Raw genomic sequence first — 23,163 nt, 5'->3', positions numbered from 1 at the left:
CACTTCTTTTTCTCCTTTTTCCTCTTTTTCTCTCTTCCAATCCACACACTTTGAAAGCTCATCCAGTTCTCTTGCTGCTTCTCTTCCAAAATGCAATTCATTCACAAAATCTTCTTCCAAGCTTTTGTCATATTTCAATCTTTTTATGAAAAATAGCCAAGCAGGGTGATAGGCAAATGGCGTCAAATTGTGATGTTCCTGATGATTTTGGGTGATTTCTTTGAATTCATTCAAATACAATTTATCTGTTATATCCTAATAAAAAATTAAGAAAGAAAATTCTGTTTTGTCAAAAAGGAAATAGATTTGTTCATTCACCATATTTTGAATTCCTCAAAGCTAGCAAGGTCATTTCCACATCCCTTTGTGATTCTTCTTCTTCTTCTTCTTTCTTCAAGGCTAATTTCAGCAGGCAGGACATATATATTGAATCAAATTCGAAGAAAATTCGACATGAAACTAAAGATGGCATTCGCACAGATCAATCATAAGCTTTTCGTTCTTTCTTTCTTTTTTCTTTTCTTCATCAATAATCATCTCCTCAAATCTTTTGCACGACAAAGTATTTTTTAAATTCAGACTCCATATGCTTTTCATCGCTTTGCAATATCCAGCATGCTTCAAAAGCTAAATTGCATTTCCAAAATCCATTTTCTTTTATTCAATCATTTTTTCTATTTTGTTGAATGTTTCTTCGTTGAAAATTGATTCGAATTCTTCTTTATTCATTCCATCAATTATTCCATTTAATTCAATGATTTTCAGTTTCTGCTCAGCGTCAGTGCATTTTTCCAATAGCAACAGTTTTTCTGAAAAATTGGAAAATAAAACAATTAATCATCAGAACAATCGTTTCTCAAAATATAGATATACCATGAAATATTTATTTGTTCGAAAGAAACTGAAACATTGCAAAATGAATCCAAAACAATTGATAAATTCATTTTTGTATAATCGTGGTGCAATAGAATCAAAAGAATTAAAAATACCAAATCAAAAATTTTTTAAATAACACTGGAGTCTAAACCTCTTTTGCCATTTAGTGTTTTTGTCTCAAAACAAACAAATCAGAGAAAAAAAAATCTGCTGATGGTAAAAATAAATAAGGGTTAACAACCTGTAATTTTTAAAGTGAAAATTTTTGATTGATGCTTTTCTGCATATGTGCATGTTTGAGCTCTTGAGAACACGACCACAGATGCACCCATGTGAGTTATATTACTGCAGATGGGAATGGATTTTGTCTACAGATGGAGGAGCGAGTGGCTGTTTGTATCGATTGCTTGCAAAAAGTGAATTGGTGGAGAAAACCAGCATGAAATTTGAACCAGGTGAAAATTGCAAAATGTGTGGCATAACGCTGGCTGCGATATTTTGAATGAAAAATAACTCAAGCAAGATGCAGAAAAAGCTAACAGAATATCCGAAATATTGAATTGAACCTCTTGTTCATTTCGAGGGAAATGTATTTCACTTGGTATATTTTTTGTTTCAGGATTTGTTTTGTGTGATTTTTTATTGGGAGATTTTCTTTGTGGAAAAGGAAAGGGAATTGAGGGGTTGGACAATGGAGGAAGCGAGTTGAACAAAACACTCAGCAGGCCTCAACAACAATCTCGATTGAATTTTGCACGAAGTCTGCTGCAAAGCCATCAACAAAGACATGGCAATGAATAAGTCTCTGAAAAGGAGTTAATTTGGAGAATATGTGTTTTCATCTGATATCACAGCCAGCTTCACAATGAATTCACTCAACTTTCGATGACTTTCGATGCCAGTCATTTATTGTCCAGTTGTCTGTTTTTTATGTGGCGAGAGGCAATTTTGGAGAACAAGAAATCCAGTTGGGCTAATAATTACCGGTCCATTGGATAAGAGAAAATATTTAAATACCAAAAAGATGGTTTGATTTTTTTTATTTCGTTCATATTTCTTTTAAGCTGATATTTGAATGAATACAGATTGGTTACGAACAGGAATACCGCAAAGAGAGAGAAGCCATTTTATCCTTTTTCAAAAGATTCAGAAGTTTTGAGATTATCCCTGTTTGGATGGCATTCAACGATAACATTCGTCACTTCTGCCATCTGTTATGCATGTTGCATAGCATGACAATGCTTGATATGAGCTTGAAAGAGAGAAAAAACAGTTTCTTTTTTTGTTTGTTGAGAGTGTTTGGCAGAAGCGGCTCTTTTGTGGGATGTGATGAGTTGGTTAAACATTCTCCTTCAATCACACCATTATCATCGTCTCATCAATCAACTCCTCAAAAAATGCCTTCTTCAGCTTCACAATCTGCATCTCAGTTTTATTCAAAAAGCGCTTCGTCATAACCTGATCTTCAATATTTGTCAGTAGTACTTGATAACCCCACTGAATCTGATGAAATGTTAACTTCATACTCTTTTTCTTCTTCTTCTTCTCTTTTTCTTTCTCTTTCTGTTCCTATGAATGTGAATGTCAATGTGAACACAAATATTCCAATACCAACCCCTCTTCCATTGCCATCTCAGCAGCCATCTACATTGCATCAGCCCCAACAGACACCAATGGCTCAGCATTATCCTCCTCAGCCTACTTCTTCTTCTTCTCGTCTTCAACCTCACATTCAAACATCAACCTCTGTTGTTTTCTCTTCTTCTCCTTCTCCTTCTCCTTCTGCCGATGCTGCAATTAACTGACAAACACAAATGCAGCATTCTCCACAAGCTGCTTCGCCTGTTCAGCAGAAGGGTTCAATGGCTTCTTCTTCTTCTTCTTCTTCTTCTTCTTCTTCTTCTTCTTCTTCTTCTTCGATTAGAAACAAATAATGTTTTTGTATTCTTTTCTTTCAAATCCCCTCGTAATCTTCAACAAGCCTTTTCATCCTTGTTAATGTATAATCGCAAAAGAAATATTCGATCACTCGCAGAAATTCAACAAAAGTTATGTTCCAATGAAACGAGTTATTTTGAACTCAGAAAAATCAATCAGACGGAGTTCAATAAAGAAGTTGGATGATTTTTCATTTTTCATTTGGAAGCAAAAAGAGGTTCAGATGAAAAAACAAGAGTATTAGAGCAATCCTCTTGTGAAATGGACGAGTTCCAAATTAGCCTCCGATGGATTACACAGCTTCGAAACAGTTGAGGGTTGCGAAAAATGAAATGATGGTAGGAACATAATTTTTTTTTGGCATTCACATTCAAAGGAAAATTCTCTGAAACAAGAGAATAAATGTCAAACAAGCAAAGTTGATTTCAACAAATGCACATGTGAGATGTTTTCTTTTATTTTGTGTGCCATCTATTCAAATTTCTTAGACTTTGACTTCATTTGCACATAAATTCACCGACAAGTCAGCTAATGAAATGATTTCTGCCTTATGATCTGCATCTTCTTCAGAAAACCCATCGCGTTGCGTATGCTCTTGGAGGGCATCTTTGATGTTCAACAATGCATTGCTTTGATGCCAGGAATGCCATCCACATGTTCATTTTCAGCTGAATGCCCGTCAAGAAATATAAACAAATCGACATTCCAGTTGCCAAATGCTTCTGTTCTGTCATGTCCAGCAATCGTATTTTCTTTTTGAGTGATGCTTCTCATGAAGGCGAATGAAGACTCGTTCACAGAAGCAACAAGGGATTCACAAACAAAATACATATCTCTTCCGACGCTGGCCTTGTTGGCTGAAAACACGATATTGGTGATGGAAAAGGAGGATTCTGACACTTGTGAGCCTTCATTGAACTCGATCATGAGAGCACCGCCTCTTCCTCCAGAACTTGTATCCTCGCTCACAGAGCAGCTGGAGAAGGCTGTGTCACTCACTGAAAAGGAGTTGGCAGGGGCAGATGAGGCGAATGAGATGCACCCGCCATCTGTGGCAGTCTGTTGGCTGAACTGTTCTGAGTTGATGTTTGTGATGGTGCAGTTTGCGAGGGAGAGGGAGAGGGCAGGGGAGGTGGTGGAGGAGAGGACACAGCTGGTGGGGGTGGCAGTGGAGGTGATGTGGGTGATGTTGGAGGAGTTGAGGGCAAGGGGAGCGGTGAGGGAGGCGAGGTGGAAGATGCTTTGACTGTTGAGGGGGAGACTGGCGATTGCTGTGTGGTTGAGGGCGAGGGAGCCAGCAGTGAGGAAGAAGAGGGGAGTTTTTATTGTTATGGAGGTTGTTCCGGTGATGGTGGTTGTGTTGAGGTTGAGGGAAGGGGAGTTTTGGGAGAGGTGGAAGAGGATGGGGGTGATTTGATTTGAGGAGTTGTGGGCAATGGAGAGGGCAGAGACTGTGAGGGAGCCCTGGGTCTGTTGGAAGAGGGCAGACGAGGCAGATGGATCTGGTGAAGAAGATGTTGATATTGATGAAAATGAAGAAAATGATGAAAATGATGATGTTGATTGCGATGACTGTGAATATGAGTTTGATGGTTGGGGAATGCCACTGGAGGCAATGGTGGTGGCAGTTGTGCCATTTCCTGTGATTCTTGTATATGGGGCACGGAATGTGAGTGTTTGATTGGGGATAAATGTTGAGCTGAGGAGTGTGAGGGAGGTGTCTTGGAGGAGGGAAATGAAGCCATTGAGGGCATACTCGATGGTGGCGCATGGGGTCTGTTGGGGTCTGCCACAGGCATCAGAATTAGTTCCATTGCTGGCAACGATTTTGTTCTGCGCGATGAGAGGGAGTCAGCCATTGAACACGGTATTATCAGCTGTATTGTTATTTCACACTCTTTATGTTGGAGTTGTTGAACCGCAATTCTCGAATTGAGATTGGGTGATGATGCTTCGGTTAAAGAACACATCATTCCCTCTGCCACTTGTTGCTGTGTTGCTATCCAAGAAACAAAATGTGATGAATTTGACTTCATTCATCCAGGAATATGTGTCTCTGAAAAACATCGCTGCACCTCCATAAGTGGATGAAGCATTCAGTTTATTATTTATAAACTGGCAATCATTAACCAAAAACTGAATTGGTTTGTTACTTGGAGGATTATGAAATGTGAGAGAGTCAGCCACATCGCCACCAGTATTTGCAATGCAGGTACGGTTTTTAAACAATAATATTTCACACGATGGCATTTCGTCGAGCACTATTTCCCAACCGGTTCCACACCAGTTTGTTATTGAACGACTTTCAATTCTATTTTCTGAAATGTGATAAATATAGATAGATTGCGGATATCACGTATGAACTGCTGCTCATGGAGCAGCAGAACAATTTGTGAAATTGGATATTGCGATGTTCACATTTTGCAAATTTGTACAAAATAATACTCCACCATGATCACCTGTTGAACAATCAAAAAACGAACAAGATGGATTGTGAGATTTGCATTTGTGCACTCAACATTAAGTGCACCGCCATGACCAGTTCCACCGTTTGAATTTTTCCATTCGCACCATTCGAAACGATGGCTGTTCTCATCAAAAGCAATCAATCTTCCAGATGTTTCTCTTTGAGATTCAGTTCTAACATGAACAACAGGGTCATATGGAAATCTTAAAAGGTAGAAGAAGTCGGTTGCTCCAATTAGAAGAAAGAAGCGATCGAGTGGTGTGGAAATGGGAACGAATACTGATGAGAAGAAGAAAAAGATAAATCAATTAGGAATAATTCATCGAAAAAGAGTTTTTTTTTTTTAGAATATTCTTAGAATATTCCAATTGAAGATTCACTCAGTGTTTTCAAAAAACCATCTTCCTCACAGAAATGAATGTTTGAATTATATAGTTGAAATACTTTCAAAAAAACGATTGAAAAATGAAAAATCAAAGTAATTTTGAAAGTTCAAATTGCTAATGTGGTTAACAGAAAAGTTATGGAATAACCAATAAGAATGCGACAAATAAATGAACATTACTGCACAATCAATGCATAATAAATCTTATCAAGGAACAATTCATTCAAAGAAAATTAAAGAAATCTATTTATGGGAGAAGATAGAAAATGTTAAACTTCGAATATTTATGCAAAAAAATATGCAAAGAAATTATTTTAATGAATTAACATGTGCACCAAATTAGACAAGCTTTTCAAAAAAAAAAAAAAAAAAAAAAAAAAAAATAATAATAATAATAATAATAATAATAATTATAATTATAATTATAATATATATATATATCACCAACTTGAACAAAAATAGCTGACGGACGTGACAACAAAAATTCCAATACATCATTCAGGTTTATTTAATTTTTGAGTTATTCAATTTATGAATAATGGTATTATCGAATTGAAAATTTTTAATTATATTTTGATCAGAAATTATGGATTTTGTTATTTTGCTGTGTTTTTCATTAAGCATTGCTCAAGATGTAGCAAAAACACAAATTGTCAAAACAATGACAACATTACCTCCCTTTGGCTCACATATTAACCCTCGTTATTCTTCACTTGTTCAGTATTTCCAAGATGGGGATAAGCAAAGTTTATTCATTTTTGGAGGGACAACAAAGAAAGATGCTACGCTTTCAGATGCTTATATTGTTAATCTCTATCCTCTTAATATCAAGCGTAAGCATATCAATTCTGAGAACAAAATGCCAATGGTGAAGAATTTTGCTCAATTTCGAATTAACAACACATTTTTTATCTGGGGTGGATGGAAAGAATCAGGATTGTCAAATTCTCTGTGGTCATACGATACAAGTACATGCACATGGAAGGAAGAGTACGAAGGAGAAACAATTCCTGAAGCGAGACATTCAATGGCATATGCTTCAGAAGGAAAAAAACTTTATATATATGGAGGAATCGGTACTTCTGGGCTTCTGAATGATGTTTGGGAATTTAATACTGAAACGAAAAAATGGAGGAAAGTGAATATTTTTACAAGTGGAGAAGCTCCTAAGCCATGCAGTGGGGCAGGAATGCTGGTTTCGAATAGCTGCGTTGTTGTTTTCGGAGGAGATACAGGAAGCAGTGCAGAAACAACACTCAAAATTTACAGAGTAAAAATATTTGAAACTAATCCAGTTTGGGAGGAGTTGAAAATAACTAGTTTGAATGGAAATGACAGTAATGTGCCAGAATCTCGAACGAATTTTGGATATGCATCATACTTCACTTCAGATGGAGCATTTTTTTACATTATTGGTGGTTGTTCTGCAAGCAACACAAGAAAAGAATACAATTCATTGATAATTATAAATTGCAGCCAAAGTGTCTACAAAGTCTGGAATTTCCCACGTCTTGTTACATTTAAGATAATTGAACTCAACGAAACAAATAATTCTGATGGAAAAGATTTACGTCGTGTTTATTGTGGATGTGACATTGACAAAGATGGTAACCTTTTCATTTTTGGAGGTAGAACGCAACGAGGAATCAATTCAGATTTGATTGTTGTAATGAAAGATGATTTATTTTTTTATCAATCAGAAAAGGAAATGTATTCTCCAAAAGCAATTGAACGAAGAAGAGAATACCGAAAGAAGATTCTTAATGATGAATATCTGGATTTAAAATGTACAAATCATGAAATGGAAAAGGATTTAAAAACGCAAAATTCATTAATTAATTCAAATCAATATTATACTCCGTTTATATCAATAATAACAAATGAAGAATTTGCACCTTCTCCTCGAATAAATCCAATTATCGGGAAATTCATGGATCAGTTTTTTGTATTTGGAGGACGAGATCCTGTTACTGGAGAAATATTAAATGATTTTTTTGGATATTCCATGCACAATAATGAATGGAGCGAGCTGCCTGCAGATTTTTCTCCAATTATTCCTCCAGCAAGAGAATTAGCTGCGCTTTGTTTTAAAAAAGGTAAAATGTTGTTATTCGGAGGTTTGGGTCCAAATCCACGAACAGGAAAAATTGAACCTTCAAACGAATTATGGGAATACGATATTGAAGGTTCTATTTGGAAATTATTGGGGAAGGATTCTCAGAAACAACCGAAACCAGTTATTGGGGCATCTGCAACAATTTATATGGACTATTTGATTGTATCAGGTGGTAAATTATATGATGGAAGATTGAATCAAGATCTATCGGTTTTCAATTTTGGAACTGGAACATGGAAGATTTACAGCGAAGGGGTGGAAGCGTTCAAGCCAGCCCTTTTTGTGATGAACATGACAATATCAAGTTCATCAAGTGAAAATATCATGAATGAAAGTTTATTTGGAAAAGCAAAAAAATTGGCAAGCATCAATTCAAAAGGACATAGATACTTACCACATTATTCCGAATCTCACATTGCAAATACTAGCCACCAAATCAATGAAGAAAATTCTGAAATAAGGCCTGTGCTTGTGTCAATTGGAGGTCAATATGGAACGCAGCCTTTAAACACATATTGCCTTTGGGATCTGAGTGAGAATTTTAAGATTATAAAAAACTCAACTCAATTTGAGCATTCAAATCGAATCTTTGAAAAAAAATCAAACACATTGTTAAGAAATTCGGAGAAGATTAAGGAAAGAGATTTCTTCGAAGAGGATTCTCTCTTTCATTATGTTGATGGAATGACATTGCAAGTGAGAAATAAAATTCTCATGTTTGGAGGGAAAAATGGAGATCATGCAATGGATTCATTCAAGATTGTTGAATTAGACAAATTTGGAAAAGTCAAAGTGACAGAAGACGACGGATCTTCATTGGGAAACAACTTTCACATTGATATCGTAGAAGCAGGCTGCACAATATTTGAAAGAAGTGTTTTTTGCTTTGGTGGAAGACAAGTAAATGAAGACAGAACAATCGTTCCTGGGGCAGTTGATGTATTTCGCATTTTCAATCTCACAAATGTCGTTCCTTGTGCACTTGGATCGAAAGAAAGTAATGACGATTGCGTGGAATGTGATGCTGGTGAATACTGTGATGATTATGACGAGATAGAATGCAAAAAATGTCCTCCAGGAACATATGATAAATATGGAGATGCAAAATATATTGGATGCAGCCCTGTTCCAATTGGGAACTACTCTGATAATCCAGAATCAAATAGAATTACTGAATGCGATAACGATTTTACTTGCCCAATTGGTTCAGCAGCAATGAATAAAGGTTATGATTATGAATACCATATTTCTCAGCCATCTTCGTTGGAGCCGAACGAGTTTGAATCAATCATAAAAATTTGTGTGATTGTCATACCAGTTTGCGTTGGTATCTTGGTTGCAACATTGCTTCTATGCTTCCCAACGAAAGCCTATTTGTTCAAATTGGATAGATTCTCTGACAAGTATGTTGATGAAATCGATCCTGAAACTCATTCATCAATTAAGTACATCAGAAAAACAACATTGGGAGGCTTTGTATCTATTATTGGTATTTCATTTGTCCTTGGGTTTGCCCTTCAAGTTATTGTCAATTTTGCGTTTTTCAACGTTAATGAAACTCAATCATATGTTGATTCTTCGACGGATTATACTTCAAAAGGAATTTCTAAATTCGAAAATAAAAAAGTCACTATTGAGGTCACATTGATAGATTATGCTGGAAGTTGCGTCGAGGGTGCTGATTTTTCAACTGAAATAAGTGGAGTTTGTTCAGAAAAACTGGGAATTGGCAAAACGCAATATGATCCATTCAGTGTGATATTTTTTATTTCTTAACAAGATATTTGGTTTAACTTTTTTTTTAACATTTGTTAAATTTTTCAGATTGGTATAGTTCAAATAGTAATTCAGTTTATTATAATTGTTCCCAAAAGCCTTCAGATAAGAAATATTATCCAGAAACACATTTGTGTACTATCACATTTCAAGAGCAAGAAATAAGCCAACAGCTTACACAAAATACTATGAATTATGTTTCATTTCATTCAACCGAAAAAGGTGCATCTTGTAGAGCAATAAAGGTTATGGCCAGTGTTGATTCAGCAATACCGGAACAAAATAAATCTAAAGAAAAGCAAAATCAGTTATCGAAACTTCAACAAGTGTTTATCAATAACTATGATAGTGTTCTAGGTGGGCCTGTCTCAACAAATGTCACAATCGATCTTTTCCATTCAATATACTATAAAAGCAATGTTTTTCGTACTTTCTTACCTGAAAGAGGGCATCTCGTAAATAAAATATCGTTTGAAGCTGGTTCGAAAGGTGATGAAAATAGCCTTTTTGATATCTTCGGATTTGGAATGAATATATATTTCAGACTTGACAAGACTTCTTTAATAACTCACCATTCTGTCAAAGTGAGCTTGATGACTCTTTTCACATCTCTAGGAGGAACATTTGTTTATTTGGGATTCGTTGGAAACATTTTACCAATTTTTGAAACCTTTTTGAATATTAACTGGCCATGCGGAAGGAAAGTCAAGAAAAAGCTTGATTCTGTTTTCGAAGATTCATTAAAGAAAAATCAGAAAAAATCAGACGAAAATGAGAATGATATAGAAATGAATGAATACAAAGATAAAACTCCCACAAATAGAACAGCTATATAAGCATTCCAAATCCATTTTTCGAAAATGTGAATCATCTATTCTGTTCAGTTGTTCATCTAAATATTACATTCGTAATTTTCATTTTTGTTATTTATATTCACCTGAATAATTGTGCCCATTCAAATGCCAAGAACATTTACAGAAAAAAAGTTGGATCTAAGGGTCTATATTTCATTTTATGAATAGTTATCAAAATTTTCGTTTAAAAAGAACTTTATGTGTATTTTTTTTTCAAATAGGATTAACTTTTTTACGGAACTTTTTTTCTTATTGGTGCCTTTTTTTTTATTGTTTTTGTTTTTGTTTGCTGACTGTTGAAAAGCATGTAATGGCTTTCAGCACTTATGTGAACATTTGTAGCCTGCTTTGTGCCATTAATTGATGATTTGTTTTTTTATTTCTGTTGTTGTTTTCTGAGAAAATGTGAATTTTTAAATTTTTTTTGTTACTTTATCTAGTCAACAAAGCTTTTTTCAAAACTTTGAAATTCGGTTTTAAATTATGTTTTCTATTATATATTTGTCATTTAAATTATAAGTTAAAGAAATTTTATTTCTTGAAATTTTTTCATTGCATTCAAACAAAAATTGATTATTTCATTGAAAAAGAGTGATGAAATGTTTAAATTTTCAATTTGTTACAAAAAACAAACATCTTAGAAACAGTAGTATATAAAATTGAACAATTAAATTCTCTATTTGTCCAAAACTCAACCACATTAAAGTTGTTAGATCTCTGATCATTCAATGTTGTGAACCTTTGTCTGTTTGAGACATGTAAGAAATTTTATTGTTCTATTCATTAATATTGTTCTGTTTTGATAATTTTTCACTTTTTTAGAAGTTTCAATACTCTGGCTAAATGTGACGTTAGTGGATAAAAATTTTCCATTGATCTCTAATCAAAGCACATAACCATTTTTTTTCTTTTTTCCAAAGAATGAAGAAATGGGATAAAATTGTTGCATTTATGAAAAAACAAAGATTTGTTCCAAAGTTATTCTGCAATAGCAGCATAAAAAAATCTTTTGTTCTCTATCAAAAAATAAGCAAAATTAAAAAATTGAGAAAAATGAAAGAAAATATTGTGTGGAACAAAATTCATAAAACATAAAATTTTGTCTCAAATAATATAATCAAACGTTAAAATAACCAAAAAAGAAGTTTTAAATAATTTTTCAAAAAGGATTAAGAAAAAATGAACAAATCAATAACATAAGAGTTGCTCTTTTTAAAAAGTCGCAAATGAAAAATATCAGAGTTGAATAAAATTGAATTTTATTCTGTAATTTTTTGTGATTGTTCCATTTAATTTTTAAACTTTGTGAATAAAAATACACAAATTTATTTGATGTGTAAATATGTGCATTTTGGAAAATTTTGATATATTTATCGACAAAAAAGATCAAATACGGTTCAATTTATTTAAACCCAGATAATAAACATTTCAATTTTTCAAAAAGAATAATCGAGATGTCAGACTCTAACAAAAATATCCATAAGTCGAATTTGCTTTGTATCAGTGTGTGTCATCAAAGTGCTTTTTTGCAAAAAAAAAAAAAAAAATAAAAAAGAAAAAGAAAAGGAAAAAAAAGAAAAGAAAAGAAAAAAAAGAAAGAAAGAAAAAAGAAAAAAGCCAAATGACTCATTTTAAAAAAATGATGTTATTGATGTTCAACTCAGACATTTTTGTATTGTATTAATATTTTTGATATTATCTTTTAACTTTCAAAATTTTTGGCTCGAATTATTCCTTTGAATATTAACAAATGTGCTTTGAAAAATGAAAAAGCTCAACAAAAAAATCATCTTCTTTATTCCAGTAAAACATTTGTTTTTGAAACAGTTATGGATATTTTTAAACACCAATACAAAATATTTTCCCAATGACAAACAGCCTTCGAAAAAATAAACACCCTGAAAAAAGTTATGATTCCAATAAAATTTGTCATATTTCTGGACCAAATTAACAATTCTAGAAATTGATTTGGGTGAGAAATGTCACTGTTCCCAAATAATTAGTTGGGGTCAAAAATTTCTGGTTTTCAGGAGCACTTCTGCATAAATGAAATTACAGGAAACCTTCAAAATGTTAATAGGCGCAATTATTGAGGATGCTGTTTTTTTTTTAAATTGAAGTTAAAAAATTTGGTATTTTTTGTTTTATTTTTAAGTCAATAGTCTAGATCGTATTTCAACGAGCTTTTTGTTTTGAGTGTTTCGAGTTATATCATTGCTTTTAAACTTGAGTTCTTTACAGTTTTGGTTTTTTCACATGATTGAACACTTCGTTTTTTTATCAATTTTTCCATTTCTCTAAATTTCGATAAATTGAAGAATACATTTGAATAAATAAGTTATTTCGTTAATTCAAAAGGGAAAATATGAAAATTATCAATAAACAAAGGAATACAAAAAAAAGAAAATCTTGAATTTTTTGTGATCGAGATTATTTTTTAATAAAAATCTTGTTTTTGGGTATTTTTATGGTTTAACTTCAAAATATATTTTTTCATTTCAAAATTTTGGTGATACACATATCAATCATTTTTCCAACTATTTTTCAACATTAAAAAACATTACAACTCAAATATCACTACAAAATCTTTAATTTATCGAAATATAGTGAAATGGAAAAAGTGATAAAAAAACGAAGTGTAAAACAATGAAAAATAACCAAAATTGTAAAGAAATTTTGTTCAATAACAATAACAATACTCAGAATACTCAAAACAAAAAGCTCGTGAAAATTTGAGGAAGTCTTTGATCTTAAAAATAAAACAAAAAACTCCAGATCTTTTTACAAAAAATAAAAAATAAAAAATCATTTTCAGGAATTGCTAATAATCAAATTTTGAAAAATTTATATTATTAATTTTTTCTGTAAGTGCTCTTGTGAGCCAGTGTATTTGATTCCAATTAATTTTTTGGATATCAACAACTTTCTTCACCGATTTTTCATGCAACTGGGAATTGAAAAAATGTTGCAACAATTAATTTCTTCAGGTCTCAATGGTGGATCAAAAAAGAAAATTCTAATAAAACAACCATAAAATTTGATTTTTAAATTGGATTTTTTAAAAGATTTTTATATTAATTATATCAAATTATTCCTTTCTGATCACAATAGAAATTAAGGGTGTCCGATCAAAAAAGAATCAATGGTTATTCGTGTTGCTATTAACGGTTTTGGAAGAATTGGGAGAATTGTGTTCCGTATCCTTCGTCAAAGAAAAGATTTGTTCAAGATTGTTGCTATCCACGATCTTGCAGCTGGAAAATCTTTGGCTCATTTGTTGAAATGGGATACTGTTTACAGAAAATTGGACGAGCCAGTTTCTTATCGCGGAAGCGATGGAAACATCATGGTTGGAGATGATCTCATTTATGTTCTTGGTGAGAAGACTGATCCGTCTGGACTTCCTTGGGATCTTCTTGGAATTGATGTTGTGATTGAATCAACTGGAATCTACAGGGCCCGTGCAAATGGAAAGAAGGACGGATATGACGGTCATATCAAAGCAGGAGCAAAGAAAGTTATCATCACAGTCCCAACAAAGGATCAATGTGATGCAACAATCGTTTGCGGTGTCAATGATGAACACTTGAAACCAGAACATTTGTGCGTGTCAAATGCATCATGCACAACAAACTGCTTGGCTCCAATTGCTAAAGTGTTGAACGACACATTCGGTATTGTTCGTGGTCTGATGGTCACAGTTCACGCATACACAAACGATCAGAGAATCTGCGATCAAATTCACGACGATTTACGTCGTGCTCGCCATGCTGCTTGCAATATTATCCCAACAACAACTGGAGCAGCCAAAGCCGTTGGTGAAGTTATTCCAGTTTTGAAGGGAAAACTTGATGGCTACGCACTCCGTGTTCCAGTTCCAACTGGATCATGCTGCGATCTCACATTCGTTACTGAAAAACCAGCAACAAAAGAAACCGTTAATGCAGCAATAAAAGCTGCATCACAAGGTGCTCAGAAAGGAATTATTGAATACTGCGATGAACCAATTGTTTCATCTGACATCATTCAGAACCGCCATTCATCCATCTTCGATGCACAGTGCACCATGGTCAAAGACGATTTGGTTAAAATCGTGTCATGGTACGACAATGAATGGGGATATTCAAATCGTGTTGTTGATCTTATTGCAAAGGTTATGGGCCAATCAACTTGCTGCTGCTGCTGCAAGGATAAGTGCTAAATTATTTCATTGAGCATTTATAGTTTTTGTTTTCTAACTTTAACAAAGAAATTTTTTATCCATTCATTAAGTTCAATAATTAAAGCTAATTTATAAGTGAATCATTTTTATATGCCAATCATGTAAAATGGTTTTTTAAAATTAAAAATGTTACAAGAGTAAAATTCTCTGAATACATGCTATATTTTTTTATAGCGTATTGCTGATCGAAGGACTTTTAAATTATTGGTATTCAACATTATTTTTTTAATTTTAGAATGAAATGTTTTGATTGTTAAAATTAATGTTTTTCATATAAGGTAAAGTTTTTGCTTTTTTGAAAATAAAAAGTGTAATTTGTTCCAAACTTTATCAGTTTTCTTTTCATCATGAGACTGACATAACTTTGCAAAAAAGAAAAGTGAAGTAAAATTTTTATTATTACATAGAAGTTTCAAAAATGTTGGGCAGAACATTGTTTTGGAAGCATTATTAACAGTATCATTTTCAATTTCATAACATTTAAATAATGGTCATTTCCGATCAACATTTATTCCAGATTTCATTATCTTTTTTTCTTGTTCATTTTATTTAATTTAAATGTATAAAATAAGCACAATCAACATTTTAGTTATTCTGTTTCATTTAGTTGCTTCTGGTTGCAATTTTTTATTATTGGACGTGGAATTATTTGATTTGAGCGTGAAGCGTTCAACAACATATTTTGACATTAAAGATAGAAAAAAGTATGTATACATGTTATTTTCCTATTCATATACACTTTCATACATATTTTTAAATCTTAAAGTGATGCTCCCTTTTCTGAACTTACATACAAAGCAACAGCGAAAAATTCATCAGTGGAAAAAAATTGTTTGATTTTCTCAAAAGGGATGAATGCACCACTTGAAATTATTGATCAAAATTCGAAATCAATTGTGAGGAATTCAATTCTAATGCTTCATCACTTTCAACAAAATCCGGCATTTATAATTGAGGGGCAATTCAACTGTGTTAATAGTTCTCTCAAAGCAGACGACAAAAATAGAATATTCTTAAATAATTTAATAAGTTCATCACACGAGTTAGCTTCTGCAAACATATTGGATTGCCACTTTAAAAACCATATCTTTTTCCGATTTCATTTTGGCTTTAATTGTCAAACACAAATAGTGAACTGCTTGTTTAGCAACATCACTGACAATATTGAAAACGAAGCATTAATCAATTTGAATGCATATGCATCTGCTTCAATTTTGTTAGAGACTAATATTATTGAAAATGTTAGGAGCATTACTTCACCGAAACAATTTTTCTCTTTTTTTGAAGGATTCTCCAGATATGTTTCGTTGAATAATAGCTACAGTTGCATTCAACGCTTTAGCAGCTCTAATACTGCTTCAGGAACCAACGCCGAATACACCTCACAGAGATATAGCACAAATGAATACGTTTATTTTCAATTTGATACGTTTACGAAGTGTCAAGCTGACCCCCGCAACGAATCTTTTTGTTGCAACGGCGGTGCGCTGCTTCTCAGTGGAAATCACTCAGAGGTCACTCTTGACGAGTGCACCTTCACGAACTGCACAGCCCCGAGTGGCTCTGGAGGAGCCGTCTACTTGATAATGGTGAAGTCAGTGCTCATCCAGCACTGCGAATTCAGCGGCTGCAAGGCGAATGTGGACGGAGGAGCCGTGCTGCTGACAGGGAAAGTGGGCAGCGCGGAGATCAGGCATTCGGATTTTATTTCATGCAAGGCGCATTTCGGCTCGCTCTGCCTGTACAAGGTGTATGCGGAGGTGTGCTGCGAAAAAGTGATGATATGCTCTTCGAACTTCAGCAAGGGCGACGTGCACGAAGGCGGAGGGATGGTGCTGTTTTATGGCCAGATGCCTCTATCTGTGTGTGACGTGATGTTTGATCGCTGTGATGCGTGGGCAGGGGGAGGGCTCACTTTGAAAGGGGATAGCAGGATTGCGATGTTTACGCAATTTTCGCGGTGCCTGTTCAGCGGGAACAAAGCGAACTACGAAGGGAATGATGTGGGCATATATGGCAAAGAATTCAATAAAACGATATTTGACAATTGCCGCACGGGGACGAATAAGTGTTCCGTGTATTTGATGGAAGAAAAGGAATATGCAAAAGATTGGATTAAATTTGACAAGACACTAATGATAGATTACGAAGAAGACGAGCCGTCAAACAAAAAGAAGAACACATTCGGTGTTGCTTTAGGAGCAACGTTTGGAGCTTGCTGCGCTGTTGCTGCAGTGGTGGTGGTTATTGTGATCGTGGTGAGAAGGAAGATGATGATCAGACGGATAGAAAGAAGTGATTCGTCACATGACGAATCATATGATTATTCTTTTTCATCATCATCATCATCTTCTTCTTCTTCATCTTCCTCTTCTTCTTCAAGATCTTCTTCTTCAAGATCCTCTTCTTCCAGATCTTCTCCCCCTCCATCAACAATTGCTATGTCTGCGTTCTTTTCACGTACCACAACTGTTTCAGTGATAAAAAGCTCAGAAAGCACATCAACTCCAAAAAGACCACAACAACAGTCGCAGCCTAAACCTAAACCTAAACCTAAGAAAAAGAAAATATCAAAGCAAGTATCACAATCACAATCTCCATCATCATCTTCACACATTTTTATTTTTTCTTCTTCCTCCTCCCCCTCCCCCTCCCCCTCCTCCTCATCATCATCATCTTCTTCTTCTTCTTCCCTTCCCTCTTCTTCTCGTCCTCCTCCATATTCCTCCAATGTTACACGTCCCCAACCGTCCCATGTGTCAAACAGGCTTCCCAATTCTTATCCAGCAGAAGCACCTCAGCCTTGCTATGTGCTTCCACAGGATATGTCTGAAGGCAAAGAAGCGCCCTATGATTGTGATGATGGTGATGATGATAATTGTGGTGATGGTGCATTTGCCACAAAATCGTATGCTATGCGAGCTGCTCCGTCGTATTCGTCGTATTCATCGCGCACGTCAGCGTCACTTCCGACAGCTGGCGTGCAGGCAGAGTACCGCCAGCCGCCAAATGAGCTGCCTTTGCAGTACAATCAGCAGAACGGCCAGAGCCGCAGTCGAGGAAGAGACAGGGAAATATGCCCGACAGCGCCTCCGATGGATTTGTATTCGGGAGGTGCTGATGATGATTTGCTGAAGTGATGAGGGAAAAAAAAATAGAAGAAGAAGAAGAAAGAAGGAAATAAGTTTTGTAATGCCAATCAAATAATTGGAGTGCTTTTGGGAATTGAAGCCAGTGTATTTGTGATAAAATATTGATTATCAGGCAATTTTTGTTTCTGTTTTTCTTTGTTTTTCTTTTTTTTTTTTCTTTCTTCTTTTTTTTTTTAAAAAAAGAATATTGTACAATTTATTTTTTGAAGTTAAATGCTAAGCATGAAATTTTTGTTTAATTCTGCTGAATGACATCAAACGAGGTCATGATGCATTTTTATTAGATTTCTTTTTCTTTTTTGTTATTTTGTTATTTTGTTATTTTTTTATTTTTATTTTCATTTATATTTTTAAAGATAAATTTAAGCATTTTTGATAAATTTTGTTGATGATATTCTGTTGGTCTAATTTGTTCATTTTCGTTTGTTTCATGAAATTATTTAATGATTTTTATTTTTAATTCAAATTTGTTTTATTGAAATGTTTCTCTTTGAATGTGTTCATTTAGACACAATTTCAAAGCACTTCTTTTTCATTCATCGTTTTCTTTTTCTTTTTCCTTTTCCTTTTCCAATTTGTTATCATTTCTTTGAGAAAGTTTAAGTGTTGTTTGCTGCTTTTGCAACTTTTTAAGCGTTTGAAGTCTTTTCCTTTTCCTTTTTTATTCCTTCACAAGAATTAACTTGTGACGGATGAAAATCAGCTGCAAGAGCACAGCCATAATGGCTGAATAAACACAGAAAAACAAAGCATCCAAAGCATCAATAAGACTCATTTCTTCAGCTCTTTAAAATTGCGTAAAAAATTATAAAAACAAACAAAATAAAACAAAATAAAACTGAACAAAATAAATGATAAAATTTCTCAAAAAAAAGAAATGCTTTTCATAAATAAAGTTTGATAAAATACGAATGCTTCAAAATACCACAACAAATCAATAAATCAAAAAAAAAAAAAAAAGCACATTTATTGCAAAATACACTTCCAAAATCGATTTTTTTACCTTTTTGAGAAATGGATAAAAAAGAAAAGGATATACTTTTTGAGTGACAAAACTAAATGAAAAAAAATTTTTTTTGGCTAAACATTCACTAAATAATCACTTATATTTAGCGATAAATCAGTTTGCCAAAAACGTATGTTAAGAAAACCAAATATTTTATGAAAACTTGTGATGGTATCTTCGTATCCTTCTTCTTCCAGCTTTTTAAAAACCTTCTTTTTCGCTTCCTTTCCTTTCACCTCTTCTATTTCATCTCTCTTCTTTCCTTTCAAACTTTTTGAAATTTTTTTCAAAATTCTCAAGCCATCAAACGCAAAGTAATCATTCAACGTTGGCTGCTGAATTCCCTCTAAAACAGCATCAACAACACCGCAACTCAACAAGCCTTCCGCTTTCACAGCTTCTTTTCTCAATGCAACTTTAAATAAATCAATGCACACATTGCTAATTTTTTGGTAATTATCTTTCGCTGCAAACAATATATCCGCAATGCCGACTATAAGCCCTGTAAGTTCTTCATTTCTCAATTTGCACCATGATAAGTAACAAGTAATTGTACATATCCATCCAAAAATAATTAACTCTTCTTTCGTTTCTTTTCCTTTTCTCTCTTCTTTCTCTCTCTTCCAATCCACACACTTTGACAGATGTTCCAATTCTCTAGTCGCATCTCTCGCAAAATGCAGCTCATCCACAATCACTTTTTCCAAACTTTTGTCACTGTAAACTCGGTTTATTAAAAATACCCAAGCAGAGCTACAAGCAAGTCGTGTCAGATTGTTGAATTCTTGATGACGCTTTATAATTTCTACAATTTCACTCAAATACAGTTCCTTTTTGATTGACTGATAAAAAAATAAAAAAAAAATAAAAAAAAAAATTAAAAGAAAATAGAAAATTTCAAACGTGACGGAAAGTATTGACCAAAGCCAGCAAAGCCATTTCCACTTCTTTTTGAACTTCCTTGCTTTCCTCTTTCTTCGATGCAACTTTCAGAAGGAAAGGCATATAAATTGAATGATATTTTGAAGAAAATAGGCCTTCAAGCAAAAGATAGCACTCGCAAAGGTCAATGAGATGATTTACATCCTTTTCTTCTTTTTTCTCATTTTCATCAATCATCATTTTCTCAAATCTTTTGCCCAACGAAGATTCTCCAAAACTTCTGGAGCTAAAGTACTTCAATGCTTTGCAATATCCCATTTGTTTCAATAACTTCAATGCATTTTCCATCGATAATTTCTTTTTTTCAATCATTTGGTGAATTTTATCGAACAGTTCCTTTGTGAAAACTGATTTGAATTCTCCATAATCCAATTCTTCCATCACTCTTTTCATTTCCTCCATTTTCTGCTTTTTCTCATCTTCTCCGCAACACTCAAGCTCATGGAGCAATTCTGCAAAGGGTATTCAAAAAATCAAAAATTTTGTTCAGAATTGCTCAATCCAAATAAAATGGCAAACTTGAAAACTGCTCGCTTTTGATAATCATTTGTATTCTATCTTCAGATATATCATTTGGTAAACTCATTCTGCTTGTTGCAAATAAAATTCGGAATGAGGGGCAAAGCTGGGCAAATAACAAAATAAAAGATAAATGCACATATTGTTGATTATCTTGCAGTTCAAAAATGATCGCAACACAAACTGTTAAATTTTTGTTTAACAAAAAGAAGTGTAAAAGAAAATTCGAAGAAGCCGCAAGGATTGGATGTATGAGTCCAAAAATGAAAATCTTTTGTTTCTTTTTGATCAAACCAACAGTTTATTTGAAGAAGGATGGTTTTCCAAAAAAATCATTAACTCTTTGAATCACATCTTTTTGTCAATGGAATAAATTGCAAATACTTGACAGCAGAGAAAAGGGGAAGCTGACAAACGAAATTTGTGTATGAATGATATTTCATAATTTTTTATGAAAAAGAATGAGATTGAAAACAAGAATATGTTATTGTTGAAGGTTTGATATATTTTGTGGATTGTTGCATTTTGAGCTCATCTATTAATTGATCATAGGGTTATGAAAGAAGAAAGGAAATGAAATTCTGAAAGTCATCTCTTATTAAATGAACAAAAGAAAAGAAAAGAAAAGTTCTTGAATATGGAGAACATGCTCGAAGAGAGGAAGAAAATCAAGGCTCCAATGCTTCAGTTGCAAAATAATCTTGTGCCATGAAGAAAAGGAATGAAGTCCATCACCAATAGAAAAGATGGAGGTTCTTCTGTTCGTTGAGAGTGAAACATCAAAAGGAAATTTATTCATTTGATTGGATATTGTTATCAGATTTGTTCGTTCAAGGCCGTTTTCATTTCAGTTGAAATGAGATTTGGAGAAGAAGGAGGAAGACAGCTTTGCAGCGAGATGCACTCAATAAACACATCGGAAATGTTATTCCACAGCAAATGAAAGAGGAAGTGGGAATTGAAGGAAAGAAAGGTTTCCTATTATCGAATTTCTGTTTCATAGGAATGAAGAGAACAACAACCATTTTGAATGGTGCTCATGAAATTCTTTTGAGTTGTTACAGTCATCCATGGGCATGCCAGAATGCTCTCCATTGATCTTCAAAGATATCAGCTAAAAATTCAGCCATTGGAAAGAAATAAATACGGCTTGTCAAACATCGCGTCAATTCCTCATCTTTCTGGGTCAATTCCGACTCAATTTGGAATATTAATTTGCATTTGATTTCTTCACTGCATCTTGATGAAATGTTTTTCTCAAGAGAGTGTTGAAGCTGTGCATTTGCTCATTGTATGATTTGAGATGGGACACTGACAGCTCAGCTGCTCAGATGGAACAAAAGAATCGTTCTTTTTTCTTGAAGAGCTCTTTTAATCGAAAAGGTTCATTTTCCTCTCCTCCATTATCTGAAATGAAATCATTAACATCATCTTGTTAACTTTATCCTCACCATAAACATTTTCTCCTTCTCCTTCTGCTTCTGCTTCTGCTTCTCCTTCTCCTTGGATTGATACAACTTCATCCAATTATTCATCTTCTGTCTACTCATTTCAAATACTACCGAAATTTTTTAATTTTCTTCTTTTTCTTCCATCAAAATGTTTGCGTTTCTTTCTGTTTTTTTCTCTGTTTCTTTTCTCTTTCTCCTTCTCTTCTTCTTTCTCTTCCTCTTTTCCTTTTCCTTTGCCTTTCTTTCTTTTTCTCGTGCTTCACCACCAGCATTCTCTTCAAGTTATTTTTTCACCTTTTTTTTTTTTGACTTCTTCAATTAAAAGGATAAGCTCTAATTTATTAGGAACAATCAAAATTCATTTTTTATTGAGCAACGCTCGATTAGACATCGATTTTGGAGATTCTTTTTTGGAAAACATTTCTGACCTTCAAATCAACACAGATGAATGAAACAAGGAGAAGATGGCAAAAGATAAAAAATTCTTAATGGAGAAGACAAGAAAATCAGTCCAACCGAAACGAGAGACAGTTACTTTCACAGAAATGGATTTGGCACTTTCTTTTATATGAGTATTTTTTTGGAGAATTATTATCATATTCTGACAGAACAACTATTTTATTCGCAATTCAATTTGTTGGACATTTGAAGCAGAAGGCAGACATTGAATATCAAATGGCATTTGTTTCTTCAAAATCTTCTTCTTCCTTCTTCATTATTTATTCAATCAACTTTCCCACTCACTGATTTATTCTTCAACATTTCATCCATCTGTCAATTCTGCTTCTGATTTCTCGTTCAATGTTCATCTCTCTCGAAGCTCATCTCTTTCGATCAAAATCATCATTTTTCACCTTCTTCACACTTTTTTCCAAAAACACATTTTGTTTCAAATTCTTCACAACAAACCATCAACAAGCAAGAAACACTCCACATCTGATATTTCTTCGTTCTTCTTGTTCTTCTGTCATCACCATCAAAAAAAGCATAAGAATGTTAAACAGAATTTCTTCTTCTTCTTCTTCGTTTTGAATGTTTATGAAAATAGAATTATAGGAGAATGAAAGAGAAAAGGCAAAGGAAGACTTTTCCATTGAACATATCAACTATTTGCATCAAAGCTGTGAATTTTTTCGTTTTGTCTTTTCAGTTCATTCTCAGCAAGCCAAAACGAAAGGTTTTGAATCTGAAGGAATGCATTGCATTTGCATTTAGCTTGAGAAAAAAGGGGGTATAAAAGAACAAAATTTTGGAGTATTTCATGAACCATTTGCAAAGCAAGCGAAATCATTGAAGAATGGAGAGGAAAAGAAGAAAAAAAGGAAAAGAACTATTTTGAGCTGAAATAGAGGGATATAAGCCAGAGAATTTGAATAACCACGAAAAATGGATAAGAATAATCGACGAAGTGTATGAGTGAAAAAAGAGATAGAAAGATGAGGAAGAATTTTGGAGAAAG

The 23,163-nt window shown here is 33.7% G+C and overlaps 7 protein-coding genes across 7 annotated transcripts; 6 read left to right on the top strand and 1 right to left on the bottom strand.

The window, feature by feature from the left end:
* Positions 1-2,387: 2,387 nt before the first annotated feature.
* Positions 2,388-2,681, top strand: MONOS_5298 (uncharacterized protein; the record flags this gene model as incomplete). Its single annotated transcript, XM_067875432.1, has 1 exon — positions 2,388-2,681. One exon carries the CDS (start codon positions 2,388-2,390, stop codon positions 2,679-2,681), a length of 294 nt encoding a protein of 97 aa, XP_067722617.1.
* Positions 2,682-3,577: 896 nt separating this feature from the next.
* Positions 3,578-4,060, top strand: MONOS_5297 (uncharacterized protein; the record flags this gene model as incomplete). The annotated part of the gene is made up of 1 exon (XM_067875431.1): positions 3,578-4,060. One exon carries the CDS (start codon positions 3,578-3,580, stop codon positions 4,058-4,060), a length of 483 nt encoding a protein of 160 aa, XP_067722616.1.
* Positions 4,061-4,249: 189 nt separating this feature from the next.
* Positions 4,250-4,495, top strand: MONOS_5296 (uncharacterized protein; the record flags this gene model as incomplete). Its single annotated transcript, XM_067875430.1, has 1 exon — positions 4,250-4,495. One exon carries the CDS (start codon positions 4,250-4,252, stop codon positions 4,493-4,495), a length of 246 nt encoding a protein of 81 aa, XP_067722615.1.
* Positions 4,496-6,327: 1,832 nt separating this feature from the next.
* MONOS_5295 (uncharacterized protein) lies at positions 6,328-9,558 on the top strand (the record flags this gene model as incomplete). The annotated part of the gene is made up of 1 exon (XM_067875429.1): positions 6,328-9,558. The coding sequence occupies one exon, from the start codon at positions 6,328-6,330 to the stop codon at positions 9,556-9,558; it is 3,231 nt and encodes a 1,076-aa protein (XP_067722614.1).
* A 3,978-nt stretch (positions 9,559-13,536) lies between these two features.
* MONOS_5294 (glyceraldehyde-3-phosphate dehydrogenase(GAP)) lies at positions 13,537-14,714 on the top strand. Its single transcript, XM_067875428.1, has one exon. It carries the CDS (start codon positions 13,555-13,557, stop codon positions 14,611-14,613), a length of 1,059 nt encoding a protein of 352 aa, XP_067722613.1. The 5' UTR covers positions 13,537-13,554; the 3' UTR covers positions 14,614-14,714.
* Positions 14,715-15,192: 478 nt separating this feature from the next.
* On the top strand, positions 15,193-17,774 carry MONOS_5293 (uncharacterized protein; the record flags this gene model as incomplete). The annotated part of the gene is made up of 3 exons (XM_067875427.1): positions 15,193-15,338; positions 15,401-15,465; positions 15,766-17,774. The coding sequence occupies 3 exons, from the start codon at positions 15,193-15,195 to the stop codon at positions 17,772-17,774; spliced, it is 2,220 nt and encodes a 739-aa protein (XP_067722612.1).
* Positions 17,775-17,929: 155 nt separating this feature from the next.
* On the bottom strand, positions 17,930-20,281 carry MONOS_5292 (uncharacterized protein; the record flags this gene model as incomplete). The annotated part of the gene is made up of 3 exons (XM_067875426.1): positions 17,930-19,634; positions 19,696-20,186; positions 20,254-20,281. The coding sequence occupies 3 exons, from the start codon at positions 20,279-20,281 to the stop codon at positions 18,867-18,869; spliced, it is 1,287 nt and encodes a 428-aa protein (XP_067722611.1). The 3' UTR covers positions 17,930-18,866.
* Between the last annotated feature and the right edge of the window lie 2,882 nt (positions 20,282-23,163).

This window comes from Monocercomonoides exilis (assembly GCF_001643675.1).
Source record: "Monocercomonoides exilis strain PA203 chromosome Unknown scaffold41-876177, whole genome shotgun sequence".
NCBI classification, from domain to species: Eukaryota; Preaxostyla; order Oxymonadida; family Polymastigidae; genus Monocercomonoides; species Monocercomonoides exilis.
The sequence above is the reverse complement of the archived record's forward strand: the minus strand, read 5'-3'. Positions and strand labels throughout refer to the sequence as shown.